Consider the following 18,593-nt stretch of genomic DNA (forward strand, 5'->3'; position numbering starts at 1 on the left):
GAAATGAAACAGGGGCACCTGGGTGGCTCAGTGGGTTAAGCCTCTACCTTTGGCTCAGGTCATGATCTCAGGGTCTTGGGATCAAGTCCCACATCAGACTATCTGCTCAGCAGGGAGCCTGCTTCCTCCTCTCTCTGTCTGCCTCTCTGCCCACTTGTGATCTCTCTGTCAAATAAATAAATAAAATCTTAAAAAAAAAAAATACATAAATAAAAAATAAATAGAAATGAAACTGTGAAACAATCCTCCAGTATCTTCTAAGCTGTATTGAATGGGAATCACTAAAGAGAAAAAAGGAAAAGTATATGAAATCCTCTTACTCCCACTTCATATTCTGTTCTGTTTCTTGAGTATCTAAGACAGTGTTTGTTTTGATCATAAAGCAAATATTTTAATGAATTAGAGAACTCAAGGAGTGGTATAATTTGAGTTAGTCCTTGATGATAGCATGATTTGCGTTCTCATGATAGGAAACAAGGCAGCATTACAATTCAGTCTGAAACACGCCGTGCATTAAATGTTGTCTTCGTAGGTTGATATAAAAACTTTTGATTTGCCGGGTTCAAAAAATTTACAAAATTCCCCTAAGGGAAACTTTGTTAGGGGAGAGAAAAGATGACTGAGAAGAGTGAGAAGGAGGGAAACAGGTGAAAAGATGGTAAGTGATATTTGAGAGCAGTGACAAAAACAATTGCATAAAAACTAGCGTAGGTTGACAAGTGAAAATGCAAAGAAATGGCTAATAATGTCCTGGGAATACTTATGCATTTTTGCACAGTTTTTGTAAAATTAAGAGCACTTTGAACTCATTGAATTCCCTTTTCATACCTGTTTAGAGTTGCACTGACAAAATTTCAGTGATGGTGTTAATGGCATGGAGATTTAATTAGCCTGCCTAATTTTACCAAAATAGACTACATTTGTGAAATTCTCAAGGTAATTTTTTCTCATGGAAAGTTGAAGATAATTTTGGTCTTCCTGTATAATGTTGGATGATCTTGATGGATGGATAGTGAAGAATTTTAGAAGACGCTTCCTTACTTCCAAAGAGAAATGCACACATAAAAAGGCATATCTAAAACGGGGCTTATTTAGATGCTACTAGTTATTTCTGATAAAGTAGACATGAAACCTCCTCCAGACTTCGAATGGTAAAGAGCTTTATATCCCTGTGTTTCTGAACATTATTGATCTTTGCACATTATGGAATATAGTTAACTCATTTATCTAGAGTCATGGGAAGGAAAAGAGATGTAAATAAAACAGAGAGGTCAATCTGAAAATCAAATCCTATTTTATCTTGAAATATTTTTAAAGCCTTTAGCAAACACAAATTCACATCTGTATTTAGTCACTCACAGATAAATTACCCATTTACTTCAGACTCCCTCAGTTATTTGTAGTGAACTGAAAGGAAAATTTCTCTCCTTTAAACCCCTACGACCCTTGATAATTGTAAGAAGGAGAAGATATAGAGCTCATACTTGTTCACTGCTACTTTTCATGTTGCACTTAAGGTAAGTTAATCACACCAGTCACCACAGAATATAGGAGTTCTTTCTGTCCACGCGGCGCCCTACAGTTTGGAGACGTTATTTAGGTTACCGCTCTAATGCTTTAAGGTGAACATGACTCTCACCCATATTACATGGAAGCCAGTCTGAAGCAGCAAAAACCAAGTTGCCTCATTGTCAGAGCTAGTTAAATGTAGGAACCAGACACACAAAAGTTCTGGAAATGACTTGTCTTCTAGCGCTCTTTGAATTATGCTCCCCATGAAAGAGTAAATTAAAGAAAATTAAAAAATTAAAATGCATGTGTTTAGAATATAGTTAGCCAAATATACACAAGCCACACAAGTATAAATGTTAAATACACATATACGTCTTCTTCGATAAGTCATAACGTAAATAAATATATATGTAAATATATATAGTAAAATGTTCTGATGCTTGTATGAGATTATTCAGTAGGTACACCTATACCGTCTTTCATTTTCAAGCTACTGATTTATTTTTCAAGTAGTCAAATCTAGTTATACGCTGCCCTGAGCACTTAACATATAATTAATCATTTAGTCCCAGAACAGACTTTTAGTTTAAGAGGATACTACTAGGGCGCCTGGGTGGCTCATTTGGTTAAGCGACTCCCTTTGGCTCAGGTCATGATCCTGGAGACTCGGGATCGAGTCCCACATCGGGTTCCCTGCTCAGCGGGGAGTCTGCTTCTCCCTCTGACCCTTCCCCCTCTCGTGCTCTCTCTCCCATTCTCTGTCTCTCAAATAAATAAAAATAAAACCTTTTGTTTTTTTTTTAAGAGAACACTATTAGTATCCTCATCCCACAGATGAACAAACTGAGGCATGGAAGGGTTAAGGAAACTTCAAGAGGCTGCATTGCTTTTAAATGGCAGAACTAAAACTCAAAGTCGAACAGGCCTTCATATATAATTTCTACTGTCTCCTTCCAAGTGTTGAAAGTCTTTAGGGTACGCTTGGATTTTCCAGAAACTGCAAAGGGAGCATTGTTTCTGTTTGCCCCTATTAAGGAATTGTTGGGCCTTTTTTTTTTTTTTTTAAGATTTTATTTATTTATTTGACAGCGAGATCACAAGTAGGCAGAGAGGCAGGCAGAGGGAGGGGGAAGCAGGCTCCCTGCTGAGCAGAGAGCCCAATGTGGGACTTGATCCCAGGAACCTGAGATCATGACCTGAGCCGAAGGCAGAGGCTTAACTCACTGAGCCACCCAGGTGCCTGGGCCTTTTTTTCTTTTTTGGTGCTTGATTTAAACTTATGTTCTGAGATTCCAGAAGCCCATCTGGTACCACTTAAGGGGCACCATATATCAAGTACCATGTGAGGAGGCAGACATCACCACAAAATAGGGGGAAAAACAATCTCACCTATAAAAGATGCACAGACCAGGGAGAACTTAATAAATGTATCTGCATTCTTTTAACAAATAAGCCTCTTTATTCTTCCAAAACTTGGACACAGCGATATGGAGCCTTATTTAGAAGCACAAACCCTTTCCCGAAAGTTGAAGGAAAATAGAACGTGTTTCACCATCTCAGTGAGGGGATTAAAAGGGAAGGGACAGATGATGTCCAATGGCCTGCTTTTCGTGCACCATGACCCCTCAGGGCACACGGATCTGTAGGCACTGGAATGCAGTGACTTTGCATATAAATTTTGCTGACGGTTAGGTGGAGGCATGTGTCAGAGATGACGGGTAGTTTGAAAGATGAGTGACAAGCTCTCTATACTTTAGAATTTTTAAGTTTGACAAATACTAACTAGATTCGGAGGAAGAAACTAACAATTCCCACTGACTTTTTATTCAAAAGAAAGAAAGAAAGAAAGACACCTGCTATGTATTTCATGCACTTTAACTTTCAGGAAGGATGATTATGCAAACGATGAATGAACTTGGCTGTTCAGCTTCCATTTTTTCCCAGGAAGACAAGTGATGTCATTAGACCCTATTGCTTTCCTATTTTCATTTCATATTTGGGTTATTTTGTATTTTTATGAACGGTCTAAAATATCTCTACAGGAGATAGCTTGACTGGATGGGGATTTACTGAGGTTTATTCTGCCACGGGAGCTATTTGCACTATTTTTATATAAACTCCATCCAGTTGACTACACTTTTTAACACGAGATGATATGCAGAAAGCTGAGATTTTCCAATCAGATGTACTTAGAATCAAATCTCCCTTCCCCCCCAATTTGAAGACGAGAACTCTGAGGTTTAGAAGGGTAATTTGTCCAGTTTTATAAAATGGGGGGAAGGGAGATTTGATTCTAAGTACATCTGATTGGAAAATCTCAGCTTTCTGCATATCATCTCGTGTTAAAAAGTGTAGTCAACTGGATGGAGTTTATATAAAAATAGTGCAAATAGCTCCCGTGGCAGAATAAACCTCAGTAAATCCCCATCCAGTCGACTACACTTTTTAACACGAGATGATATGCAGAAAGCTGAGATTTTCCAATCAGATGTACTTAGAATCAAATCTCCCTTCCCCCCATTTTATAAAACTGGACAAATTACCCTTCTAAACCTCAGAGTTCTCGTCTTCAAATTGGGGGGGAAAATAGCTGTCTTTCAGTGTTAATTTAAATGAAGGGGATTAAATGAAGGGGAAAACACAGAACAGCGAGAGTGGGTGCTTAACACATGACTAAGTTACTAATTAGAAGGAACTATTGCCATTACATTTATTATTTTTATAGAGAACTGAGCAGTTGGGAATTTGTCTATGTGCCTGGATGAAATTCCCTCAAAAGCAGATCCCAAAGAATAGATGAAGATTAATCAAAATCAGGATGAAATTATCTTTTTTTTTTAAGATTTTATTTATTTATTTGAGAGACAGAGATCACAAGTAGGCAGAGGGGCAGGCAGAGAGAGAGGAAGGGAAGCAGTCTCCCCGCTGAGCAGAGAGCCCAATATGGGACTTAATCCCAGGACCCTGAGATCATGACCTGAGCTGAAGGCAGAGGTTTAACCCACTGAGCCACCCAGGTATTCCAGGATGAAATTTTCTTATTTTATCCAATCACTACTTCAACAGTGTAATGACATCATCAGGGCACTGAGGTGGTTTCCCACCCCCAGAGGTTTCCCACCCCCCCCACAGGATTCCCATTTAGTCCTGAGAAAGCTTTCTGGCCATAATGCAAGGGAGTGAGCACACCAGGAGACACTCTCCATCAATGATAGATGGGATTTAACAGATCAATATTCTAGTTTCCAGGCTCCTTGGAAAACATTCTCAGGTGTGTTCTTCACAGTCTTTTGGAGTGGCCCTGGATGGATTGAGCCTCAGGTGCTCAAAGTGGTAAACCTCCCATTAACACACTGTTTATTGGCTTTCTCTCCTCTTATCTCACTTTCCTACTCCCTCATTGCCCTTCCTGTTACCACCTCCAGATTAATTTACCTGGTCCAGATTGTTCACTCAAGTCGGCTTCTGGAACATCGAGACAAACATCCTATTAGCCAAGCAGGTGTATTGCAACCTGGCTCAGTAATACAACTTCTTGAAACAGTGTTTGTCCCACTCTGGCAAATGTCCCTTGAACATCTCCACATTCTGGGACTAACTCACTTTTTCCCAGGCGCCTGGGCACTTTATTTTAATTCTCTTTTTCTGCTGCTTCTGCGTGTCAGCCCCCTGACTGCCTCCAACATCCTCTTTCTCTTTCTTTTCTTTCTAGCTTCTGAAAATACATGAAACCACACTCTGAGCTTTTTTTATGGAGAGGAGAAAAACATCAAACCCTTGAATTTTTAATCACTAGAATGCTATTTGGACATTCTCCTTGAATTTTATCTTGTCTCTGTGGCCATTCCCAAGGATAACCAAACTTTCAGCCACATGGTTATGTCCATATTCAAGGGAATATTTGGGGGAATGGTTACCTTTATTTTTTTTCCAAACTCTCTCTCTCTCTCTCTCTCTCTCTTTTTTTTTTTAGTTTTAGATTTGAAAAGCACATTAATTTTAGCTCAATCAATTTATGGCTGGCATCTTCAAACTACTTTATTTTGGGTGGCGATCCATAGGCAGGCCAATTCTATTTTCTTTTTTCCAGCAGTCTATTTATTTGTACACTGAGCTTCCCCATGAGTGGAGTGGAGGCTCTCTTTACACATTCATCACCACGCTCTCTAAAACAAACATAAATGATCTTATGACAATACCACTGTGAAATCTGAAGGACAATTCTCAATCTGTTCTTTGTTTTCTTTCTAGTATTTGCCCATGGTCACTTTATTTGTCATAGTCAGTGTGTTTTCCCCTTGCTCCCTCCATCTAAAGGAAAAGCTGAAAAATATTCAAGCCTCCCTCACCTTTCACTTACAGGAAAAAATGCCTAAACAACATCCTCCAAGTCTTCTTTTCTGCATAAGAGAATGTTCACGGCACCGTATTTCAGAGTTGTGGTCCATGCAAGAGGATAGTGTTTTATCTCACAAGGCTTGCTGGCTGTGTCTGCTGCCTAAGCTACTAGTACATCCTGAAGAGAATGGCACTCCTCATCACACTCATTAAAAGGAAAGAGAAACTTTTATTTTATTTTTTTAAGTTTTTATTTAAATTTCACTTAGTTAACATGCAGTGTAATATTAGTTTAAAGGTGTGCAATATAGTGATTTAGCACTTCCCCCAGGGCTCCTCATGCCAAGTGCTGTCCTTAATCACCTGTTCAACCCATTTGGCACTCACCTCCCCTCTGGTAACCATCAGTTTGTTCTCTATTGTTCAGAATCTACTTCTTGGTTTGCCTCTCTCTTTTTTCCTCCTTTGATCATTTGTTTTGTTTCTTAAACCCTATGTATGATTGAAGTTATATGGCATTTGTCATTTTCTAACTGACTTATTTCATTTAGCATTATACTCTCTAGCTCTGTTCATGCCATTGTGAATGTCAAGATTTCATTCGTTTTTATGGTCAAGTAATATTCCATTAGGTATGTTTATACCACATCTTCTTTATCCATTCATCAATTGATAGGCGTTTGGGTTGTTTCCATAATTTGATGATTGTAAACAATCCTGCTATAAATATTACGGTGCGTGTATCACTTTGAATTAGTATTTTTTTAATTTCTTAGGGAAATACCTAGTAGTGTGATTGCTAGATCATAGAGTAGTTTTACTTTTAACTTTTTGAGAAACTTCCATACTGTTTTCCAGAATGCCTGTACCAGTTTGCATTCCCACCAGCAATGTAAAGGTGTTCCCTTTTCTCCTCATCTTTGCCAACACCAGTTGTTTCTTATGTTGTTAATTTTAGTCATTCTGATGGGTGTGAGGTGATATATCCTTGTAGTTTTGATTTGCATTTCTGTGATGATGAGTGATATTGAGCATCTCTTCACATGTCCATTGGCTATCTGTGTGTCTTCTTTGGAAAAATATCTATTCATATCTTCTGTTCATTTCATTTGTGGAATGCTGAGTTTTGTAAGTACTTTTTATATTTTAGATACTAACCCTTTATCAGACATGTCATTTTCAAATATCTAGGAGAGAAAAACTTTTAAAATAAAAAGTGCAAGAATAAGTATTGATTCCAAGGGAATTTGCTAATCTATCTTTTTCCCTTATTTTTTGAGAAGCAAATATTAAATTCAAGAGCTTCATGGAGAAACCTCCTGGATATAAGTTAATATCTTTCCTTTACAACAAAATATGAATAAAGCTAAAAAGAATTTGGTCTGTCTTCAAAGAAAAGGTAGCTTTATATCTAAAAAGTTTAGCCATACTTTTCTAGGGTCGCTTAAGTATAACAAGGAATGTGTCACATTATTTCTGTTTTACTGAATGTTAATGGAAAGACTTTCATATACCTAATCCATTATATGAAAGATAAAGTTACATCCATATAACTGTAATTCAGGTTGAAAATATTGCATTAAATGCTGAGAATAAAATTAACCTAATATACAAATTTTTCCATAAACCTAAAATCCAATAAAGGTATATTTCGTGAGGATGAGTAAGGTTTCTTTTCTTTCTTTCTTTTTTTTTTTTAATTTTATTCATTCATTTGATGGACAGAGAGAGATCACAAGTAGGTAGAGAGGCAGGCAGCGAGAGACGGGGAAGCAGGGCTTAATCCCAGGACCCTGAGACCATGACCTGAGCCAAAGGCAGAGGCTTAACTCACTGAGCCACTCAGGCACCCCTGGTTTATTTTCTACACCAAAATTTTTCTGGTGTAAAAAATGAAATGTAGGGGTGCCTGGGTGGCTCAGTGGGTTAGCCTCTGCCTTCGTCTCAGGTCATGATCCTAGGGTCCTGGGATCGAGCCCCACATCGGGCTCCCTGATCAACGGGGAGACTGCTTCCCCCTCTCTCTCTGCCTGTCTCTCTGCCTACTTGTGATCTCTTCCTGTCAAATAAATAAAGAAAATCTTAAAAAAAAAAATGAAATGTACAGGTCTTTAAAAGGTATTTTATCTTGTAGATATCAAATATAGAAATAAAATAGCTTTTCTTTAAAAGTCATATTAAAGAATAATGGTTAAAATGACTTTTTTAACTCTTTGAAAAATCATCCTTTAACTTGTGTTTATCCCTTTCATTAATTTCTAATACTTTGAATGATACAATTAAAGTAATACCTTATGTCTCAGGTATAGAATGGTCTTTAATTTCCTCAGTGGGTTATTACCTGGAAACGAGAATTAGTAACTTAAGCAACTTTCTTTGTAACAGAAATGAAGTAATTTAATCATGAATCCTGATGATTGAACGAAAGTGAGCTTATTCAGTGTGTCTCCATTTTGTAACTCTTAGGGGAATGGAAGTGTTCTAGGACTTAACTTTCACAGTGCAGTTAAATTATAGCTGCCAAAATTCGTGGCTGTTCTGGTTAATTCTCACCGTGGAGACATATCTAGGATATTCTCTGGAGAAAGCAGGCCTTGAGTGACAGTTTAGTGAAAATACGAAATTCCAAGTTCATCTCTCCTCTTATTTTTTTTCTGAGCTATATTCTTTAGTGTTCTTCAACAGAGAAATTGAACATTTTTACAGAATTGTAGAGATAGCTTGTTTTCTTCATAAAAATTTTAAGGGGGGAGGCTGGGTGGCTCAGTCGTGAAATGTCTGCCTTTGTCTCAGGTTATGATCCCGGAGTCCTGAGATCAAGCCCAGCTTCAGGCTCCCTGCTTCTCCCTCTCCCTCTGCTTGCTGCTTCCTTAGTTGTGCGCGCTCTCTCTCTCTCTTTCTGTCAAATAAATAAATAAAACCTTTTTAAAAAAATTTCAAGGAATATATATCAACAGCAGCAACCAAGAAATGGGTTTGAGTCTGGCAGTAACCCAAGTAGGTAAACACCTCTCTGAAAACTGGTCAGGAGCTTCAATCAATAAGAAAATCTCAGACAGGGCACCTGGGTGGCTCAGTTGGTTGAGGATCTGACTCTGGTCATGATCTCAGGGCCTGAGATTGATTGAGCCCTGCTTGGGATTCTCCCCTGCTCATGCGCGTGTGTGTGCGTGTGCGTGTGCTCCCTCTCTCTCTCTCTCTCTCTGTGCCCCTCCCTCTCTCTGGAAGAAAGGAAGGAAGAAAGAAAGATAGAGAAGGATAGAAAGAAAGAAAATCTCCACATAAAGTCCTCTGTAGAATAGATTTTTAGGAGGGGGTGATTTTCATGCAAATTGTAGGCTTTTGTTATTGTTACGATTTTAATTTTCTTCTTTCTTTTTGAAATGCAGCCACTCATATCTCCAGACCTGAGACTGATGTACCCCAGAAACAACCATTTTTTCAGATGTTTCCATTAAATTCCTTCTATCTATAAGGTCCTCCAAACACTTTTGTGCCTCTGTTTTTTATCCTTCCAGATAATTCCCTCTTTACCTATTCTCTGAGGGTCTCCTCTGCTGAAAACAACTCAGGGCAACTTTTGGAACTTGAAAGGACAAATAACTTTTTCACTATACCCTTCATATATCAACATGTTCAATAATGAGACCAAGGTTTGAAGCCACCCTGTCACCTTGGGATATTGAGTTCAAGATGAGAAAACTCAGAGTATAGGTGAAAAGAAAAGTCATTTCTTAAGGGAGAGAAGGCTAACATAACCCAAGTTTGATGTTGATTAAAAAAAAAAAAAGAAATGTAAAGAAAAGATATAGTTGTAAAGACAAATAAAATGATTACTGGTAAGAATAAAAATTCGTATAATCAATTACCAAAAAAGGACATTAGTAAGGAAATCATTTATTATATACTTTGAACAATTTATCTATTTACTTCCAGAATTACATAATTTTAAAATATTGTGGTTTCTATTGAAAAATTATTTCTAAAATATTATTATGTCTGCAGTTCATGCTCAATATTCCTTTTTATTATTTATTGTACAACTGTCTCAGATATAGAGAGATTTACAGAATGGTTTCTCAGATACCTGTTCCTCAGAGTTAATCATCAGCACCAACATTTTGCTAGTCTGCCTTATCCTCCCAATCCCTGACATTACCTCCAAATCTGCATTCCACAGTTCTAATTACATAAAAATCCACTGTTTTTACAATTATATATGAACAGCCATTAGTGGGAAAACGTTTACAGAGATGTTGCAAACATTTGATCATCTTAGAAATTCCTGTTGAGGGGCGCCTGGGTGGCTCAGTGGGTTAAAGCCGCTGCCTTCAGCTCAGGTCATCATCCCAGGGTCCTGGGATCGAGCCCCACATCGGGCTCTCTGCTCAGCAGGGAGCCTGCTTCCCCCCACCCCCCCACCTACCTCTCTGACTGCTTGTGTTCTCTGTCAAATAAATAAATAAAATCTTTTAAAAAAAAAATCCTGTTGACCATACCTAACAATATTGTCTTTTTCCAGAATTATTTTCTTAAAAATATATTTATTTATTTATTTATTTATTTATTTATTTATTTATTTGAAAGAGAGAGAGAGAGCATGAGGGAGAGGGCAGAATCCCCGCTGAGTAGGGAGCCTGATGTGGGGCTTGATCCCAGGACCCTGGGATCATGGCCTGAGCTGAAGACAGAAGTTTAGAAGACAGACGCTTAACTGTCTAATATACCCAAGCCGGCCCAGAATTATTTTCTATTCTGGCACCTTCTCTAGGTGCTCTCTACTTGCCTTGCATTCCTATAGCTCAAGCACAACTCATGGGAACCCCCTGACCCCCACCCCTCGTCCATGCAGTTCTGAGACATGGCAGTCTTTAATCAATCACTATGTAATTAGTGTATAAAAGTGTTTTAAAAAGACATGAGAATTAGTAAAGTAATACAGACTGATCAGAAAATGGTCTGGTTTTAGGGACCGTGAGCCAGGAACCTCAGATGAAGACCAAATACATACGAAAAATACATTTTGGTCATCTGAATGACCAAATTTATTTTTCTTACAAATCACAATATCACAGATAGACTCTGTGGTCATTGATTCAAAACTTGTGATTTATAATCTTAAGTTTCAGATGGTTTCTGATAATTAACTTTCTCTTCCAAGTATACAAAAAAAAATAAAAAATACTGATCATTTTCTTTTCTAACTTTTGCTTCAAATGTGTTCAAAAACTATGATGCAAATTAACAAAGCAAAAAAAAAAGTGACAAACAAACAAACAAAAAAAAAAACCCAGACTCTGAAATACAGAGAACAAGCTGGTGGTAGCCAGGAGGAAGGTGGATAGGGTGATGAGTGAAATAAGTGAAGGGGATTAAGTACAATTATAACGAACACTAAGAAATGTACAGAACTGTTTCATCATTATATTGTACACCTAAAACTAATATAATACTGTATGTTAATTATACTTGCATTTAAAAATAAATTAAAAAATTAAAAATCAGGATGCAATTAACCATATTATAGAACAGCTAGAATCATTCTTTATTAGCCTTCACAAAAAGTCCATTCTTCCTGAACCTTTTCCTCTACTCTTTCATTAACACTAGAATGCTCAAAATTTCCCTTTTTTGTTATTGTTTACTTAATAAAATTTTTCCTCTATTCCTCTCCTTTTCTAGGTCATGCAAATTGATGTTCTTGTGATAGCATTTGGTCTTTCTAGACAGGCTGATGTACTTTATAAGTTCCCAACCTGTGAGCATAGTTGAAGTTTCAGTTATAGTCAGCACACCTTTGAGATGGATTTTTCTCTCTTCATAACTTACCTGAAAATGTTCCTCTTTACATAGTCTAACAGAGGAGAAAGTTTTATTAACTGAGAGAGGATTAATGGTACTGAATGAAATAATTTAGCTGGGAAGGTTTTGTTTATTTTCTTTCTTCTTCTTCTTTTTTTTTTTTAGTCCACTTTTTCTTTGTAAGGATTCTATAAATAAAATCCTTAAAAAGGAGATCAAAATTAACCAGGTCCTATTGGCCCAGCATTTAGCTAAATAAATAAGAATAGAAATTTATTCCTTGCTCAGAAGCTGGCTGCAGATTTGCCAAGTGATTGATTTGATGTTAATTTTCTGCATGGACCTCTCATTTCCTATGAGAGGAAAATGAAATCAGCCAAGGTGAATGAATCCTATTTTAGGTCTTACTTTTAATTTGGGAAGTTCGGAAGCCTCCATTTTCCGGCAGGACTAGATATCCAAGAGATCCTCACTTACGGTATCTCGAAGAAGGGAACTTGCTCTGAAAAGACTGCAGAAGTTCTCTATGTCCGAATCCCAGTATGTTCTGAGGATGGAATTGAAATGAACATATTGATGACAGGTGCCGCCATTTTGCCCAGTCTAACAGCCTATCTCTTTACAATGGAAATCCGTGTTGGAGAAGGTCCAAGGTGTGACTCCCAGCCATGTTTCTGCCTCAGCCCTGGATAGCATCACCATGTTCTGTTTCTACAAGAATCACCTTCTTCGTCTTAATGTGTCATGAATTGAGGACAGAGATGAGACTGTGTATTTCAATATGTGACTTGTGGGATGATTGGAGGGAATAAAGGGAGAATTATGGCACATAAAAATATGCTACTAAAAGATGTATGACAGAGAGAACTATTGACTAAGGACCATAGTTCTTATTTTTTCTAGGCTTATTGAGGTATAATTACCATATAACATTGTGTAAGCTTAAGATGTACAACATGATGATTTGTTGCACACACATATTGCAAGATGATTGCCACCACAGCATTAGCCAACACCCCCCTCACATCATATCATACCGTTTCTTTTTTGTGGTGAGAACACTTAAGATCTACACTGTTAGCATCTTTCTAGTATCTAATACAATATTATTAACCCTAGTTCCCACGCTGTACCTTAGGTCCTTACAACGTATCCATCTTGTATCTGGAAGTGTGTAGTCTTTGAACAAAATCTCTTCATTTTCCCCACACTCCCTGCCCCTGGTATCCACCACTCTACTCTCTTGTTTCTCTGGGTTCAGCTTTTTTTAGATTCTACCTGCAATATTTGTCTTTCTCCGTCTCATTCATTTCACATCATATAATGCCATGAGGACCATAAATCTTGAGTAAGAAATTCTCTCTCCACAACCTTTCAGCAAGTTGCTTGACCTCTCTGGGCCATGATGGAGTTTGGAACTTCAATCATACTGTTTTTTAGTAAGAATAAAAGGCAATTTTGTTTTGAAGGCATTCTAAGTCTAATACTTTTGAAACTATGCTACCGTATTGGAATCTCTAGTTATAGACTAACTTTTTTCAATGTTTATTATCCAGGACCCCAAGTTACGTGAACTTTTGGATGTGGGGAACATTGGGCGCCTGGAGCATCGTATGATAACCGTGGTGTATGGGCCTGACTTGGTTAACATCTCCCATTTGAATCTCGTGGCTTTCCAAGAAGAAGTGGCTAAGGTATGGTGGATAGAAACTTCTGGCCTTTGTCATCTCACTCTGAAACCTTGTGACATTGTACTGATCTCTGCAAGAGATTGAGTTGTTGTCATATTTAACATGTGTTAAAATTACATCTAAAAATAATTCAGCTGCCAAGTAGAAGTGTAATTCAAATGCTTCCAAATAATGACCCCTACTAAGAATTATGGAGATTTTTCATTAGGCATCAGGCATTTGATATAATTTCTTTGCAGAAAAAAATATAGATGACACCACTTTTTACTTCACTTAAACACCTTGTCCCTACACCGTCTCTCTTAGCCTCATCCCAAACTACTTCTGACCCCATCTCCTTTTCAACCCTCTCCTTGAGAGCATTCTTAGCACCTTATTAACTTCTTTTAACCTACCTACCCCCTAGCCCACCACCATGCACATGGTAGCTGCTCAAAGAATATGAGAAGAAATGAAACCATTTTGAAAAACAAAAATTTCAAATAATGACAATAAATAACACTTATTCAGTTATGGACTAGAATAATAAATTAGATGGAGCATCTCCATTAAGCACTTGCTAATTTACTAGCATAGCAGGCCTTTCAGATACATGCGGAAATAACTTGAATAGAGCAAGATCTATCAAACCAGAAGCCATCAATTTCTGGGAACACTGGACTCCACTTTGAGGCTTCCTCTGGAATAGTCCAATTGCCATGAAAATCAGAGCACTGAAATGAACATATCAAAAGAAGGGCTCTCTTTTTTCATGTTTACAGTTCATAGGATAGAAATGATGATCCTTACCCTTCATACCTTCCCTTCAAGGGTTAAGAATATGAATCAAAGAATACTTTTAAGTCATATGTCATATCTGTGCCCTTATAGAACTTCTCGTGTCAAGGATCACAGCTATAGGGCCAAGCCAATCATCATTATGATCTATAAATTTTTAACCCTCAGTGGTCTGACAGTTCTCTGAGCTACACCAGAAATAATGACCTGACCTCTAATTTTTTAGTTATTATGGTAGAAGTTTATTTCCAACGTTTACATGATATCAGTCTTACTTCTTACAAAGGAATGAATGAAGTGCCAATCAGTTTTAACAGTGTGAGGTCTTTAGAAACTACTCTCCAAGCCTGTGTTACAGACCTACTCTATTTTCCCTCTTTGAGAACCAAGTCATCCATTTGCTTCTAGAGGATACCTCAGACGTTTGGAGAGACTCCAGTTTTATGAAACATTCAGTGTGGCAGCATTATACTCGCCTAGCAAGAGTTCTCATTCTGGTACACTGTTGGTAATCTGTGAGTTTATGTACTTCATTTCTCAGTATATGGATGGATGTATGGATGGATGGATGAACATGGATAAATAAATAGTAATGATTTGCAAAATATCTTTAAAATATCTTTCCCCAAATGCAGCCATATTCAGTTTTAAAATTCAGGAGATTCTTTAACTCTCAAAAACATTCAGTAAATGACAGTGACTTTCAGGGAGGCTTTTACTAAGAGTGAATATAGATTTTATATTATAAGCCAATCTACATATCTTATACTGCATTAAACTTTGTGCAGTTATGTTTAAAACATATTCAATTTCCGCCTCTCTGTGCACTCCTACCCATTAATTTTCTTTAGGGATTTTGATGCCTGAGCCATGTAATATTCCCCGTCAGGACTGCATCTGTAGACATCGTCCCAGGAGCAACTTGATGTTTCTGGTATAATTAATGAAGCTACAGAATATGTTTTGCCTTTCCTGCCTTCCCAGTAGGGTATTTTTTCCCCCCACTGAAACTGCTCAGCCAGAAGGTTAAAATTTGCAAACACCATTTTACTCTGAAAACTTACTTTTCTTCCTTCTAATTGTCAGTATCGTCTCATAACATCACACCTTTTATTTAATCTCTGGGGCCAATGTACATGATGCTTTGTGTAGTGCCAACACCAAAGGAGACAGCCTCTCTCATTATGTAGAATGCCTGACAGAAACCTGAGCTGCTTTGAAACTCGAATGTCTCCAGAAGAAATTATTTACAAAGGGATTCTGGCTCATTTATTCATTCAACACATATTTGTTAGTTGCCTTCTCTATGCCAACCACAATTCCAGTGTTAGGGATTCAGCATTCTGGAATGCTGAGAGCCAGCATCCTGGGAGAAATAAACAGATAAATCACCATTATGGAGGAAATATATTGTAGGTCAGATGGAGATCTGTGTGGAAGAATAAAGCAGGAGGAGAGGGCACAAGGCATGGGAGAAGGGGGTTATTTCTTTATGGGGTATACAGAGAAGGCAAAAAATCTGAAGGAAGTTGTTCCCTTACAGCAATATCATAGATTTCTGAGAAATCCATTGGATCAATTTAAAAAATCAATCAGAACTAGAACTTGAATTTTCCTAAATATATTATTCCAGATTTGCATGCTTCCTTTCTTACATAAATCACTTGAATTTGAGCTTTTTATTTATTCTTTAAGACAAGTGACTTTTTAAAAAGTTTGATAGAGGAGAACACTGTCTTTCAATTTTTCTCTCTGTAGTTTGACTAAAAATATGGTATCTCTTGCAATTATACAATAATCATACTTTTTGTTATGGAGCTTGACTTTCCAACCACTTTATACCTAAAGGATTATTTCTTTGCTTCCTGAGGGGCACTCCTTTTAATGTGCCAAGAAAACAGATGATTTCACCTTTGCCTCCTTGAGTCGCATACTTCTCCAGGCATCTTTTGCTCCCCTAGGGACCAATGGACACATGCATGTTTACTATCCCCTGGAACTCCTGGACTTCAGTCCATCTCCATGGGATGCCCTGGGGAGGAGGTGAATAACACCATCCTTCCTTTCACTTTTCTACCATTAACTTCCAATAATTTTCTACTAACGGCTACATGACTTGTGGCAAAGATATCAACAATGGAAACTAGCCAAGGCAGCAGAAGTTGATTCCCTATGTTGTGATATGGGCTTCAGAAGGACTTTGGCTCTTATTGTGAGGAAGATGGAAGCCACTGAGGGTTTTAAGCAGAGGGTGGACATGACCTAACTTAACCCTTTAGTCAATAATGGACTGCCTGGGGAGAGGCAATATTATGGAAGCAGGGAGACCAGTGAAACTACCAAAATATTTGAAGTGAGTTGTTTGTAATTTTGACCAAGGTGGGGATGCATAGGAAATGAGAAGGAGTCTCTCTGTGTGTGTGTGTGTGTGTGTGTGTGTGTGTGTGTATGTGTGTATTATATGGAGAGAGAGAGAGAGGAAGAATCAAGAGCAGAGGTTTATGAATCGTATGTTGCATGCAAGAAAAAAAGAAAAATCAAGGATAATGTTAGAGTTTTGGCCCAAGAGACAGGCAGGATGGAAATACCACTTACATCATAGGGGAAATTTTAAGTAGAGCACATTTGTGGGTATATAGTTAGGGTTCAGTTTTGATTATGTTCAGATTGAGATCATTATTAGACACCCAAATGGGTATGTTGAGTTGGATATATGAGCCTGGAGATGAGTGCCAAATGTAATACATTAATTTGGAAGTCATCAGGTCATAGATAATATTTAATGAGGCTGGATGAGATCAGCCAGGAAGTGACTACAGATAGAGAAGATGTCCAAGACCTGAGTCATCGATAGGCCAACATAAAGAGATTGAGATAAGAAAGAATCGGGAGGCCAGTGAGGAGGAGGCATTGAGGAAGTATGTGTCATTGGAAACCAGGTGAAGAGAACATTTCAGGGAGAATAAAGTGATCAACAGTAGGGTCAAATGCTGCTGAAGATGAAGACCAAGAATGGACCCTTGTATTGAGTGACATAGAGGTCGCTAGTGACTTTGATCAGAGTAACGTCAGTGGAGTGGTGGGGTCAAAGCCTATTGGAATGGGCTCTGGGGAATGTTGACAAGGGAGAAAAAAAGAAGCCAAAAAAAGATTGCTTTTTTTTTTTTTTTCCTCTGAAGTTTTGATATGAAAGAGAAATGGGAAGCAACGTCCAGAAATGGTTTTTAAGATGTGAGAAGCAACAGCATACATGTATGCTAATAGGAATGGTCCCATAGAGGGAAACAATGTGTTGATGCAGGAAAGAAGAGTTGCTAGAGCAAGTCCTTGAGTAGGAGAAGCAGTAGGATCTAGAGCAGAGCTCAGTAAACTACAGCCTGGGGGCCACTTCTGGTCTACCACCTTTTATACTTTTATGGGAACACATTGTGTCTGTGGCTGCTTTCTCTAGACAGAGATGAATAGTTATTCGCTGTCAGGTCCTTTATTTAAAAAGTGTGTTGACCCAGTCCTAGTTCAGAGACAGAAGGGCTAATCTCAGACAAAAGCAAGAGCAGTACATCAATAAGAGAAGAAAGAGGGGAGCATATTGATAGAGATGCTAATAAGGGGAACATGTGGTACATGTGGTGGAGAAAGTTGAAGACATTTTCTGTTCGCCTTTACTTTCTCCATGACAAAGGACACAGAAGTCAGCAGCTGAGCGTAAAGGTGATGTGAACCTTCAAGCCTTTCTCAGCACTACTTGGTGCATTTCTTTGAAGATCTGGCTATAAGGTTAACAGGGACTGTGAAAGATCATTCACATCAGCCTCCAAAATAATGTTGTTTTGAGCATATGAGCCAATTTATGAGATCAATGCAAATTCTTCCATTGGTCAAGAAGCTTGAAGAAAAAAACAATTGTCTTCTACCTGCCCAATACTAGAGCCTCTTTTGAATATTCTGCTTTTCTTTGAGGTGTGGCGCTACTCAGAAAGAGACTCCTTGTTGTGCACACCACCAGCTGTAGTCACGCAGTCTGAACAGCATTGAATCACGCCATAAAGTAGATTGCTCTGAGCCAGGGGCTGGGGTTCACAGGATTGCCATGTGCTGGGATTCACCCTCAGATCTCAGGGGTTCAGTGTGCGACTGTTGGGAGATCAGTCTTCACTGAGAGACTCTCAGCAAGGAAGGAAATCTGTCTCGAGTTAGCAAAGAGGATTCCCAGGAGGCAAAGACAGCATGTCTTCCCTCTAGATTCTGGTCCTTTTCCATGGCTGGGTCCCTGGAAGCTCATGCCCTCCCTCAAACTCCCCAACTCCTATCTCCAATCTTTGTTCAAAGCGGTATCTTAGTGGCATACCCCATCACCCTAAGGAAAAGGATTGGTGATTCAGGCTCTGATATTCAGTCCTAAGTAATTTGACACTCTGATAGTCCCCGTAGGTGGGAGTATTGTTGAACCACTGCCTACTTTGGCAGATTTCA

At 38.3% G+C, this 18,593-nt stretch overlaps 1 protein-coding gene across 2 annotated transcripts in view; it reads left to right on the plus strand.

Annotated features, from left to right (window-relative positions):
- PLCB1 (phospholipase C beta 1) overlaps positions 1–18,593 on the plus strand; it is a 673,983-nt gene that overhangs the window by 421,413 nt on the left and 233,977 nt on the right. For both annotated transcript variants that reach the window (XM_032859164.1, XM_032859165.1), the window contains exon 4: positions 13,209–13,346. In XM_032859164.1, the coding sequence (XP_032715055.1) occupies positions 13,209–13,346 (138 nt within the window). The remainder of the gene's footprint in view (positions 1–13,208; positions 13,347–18,593) is intronic.

Source organism: Lontra canadensis, unplaced genomic scaffold, assembly GCF_010015895.1.
Source record: "Lontra canadensis isolate GAN:19392208 unplaced genomic scaffold, GSC_riverotter_1.0 scaffold16, whole genome shotgun sequence".
NCBI lineage: Eukaryota > Metazoa > Chordata > Mammalia > Carnivora > Mustelidae > Lontra > Lontra canadensis.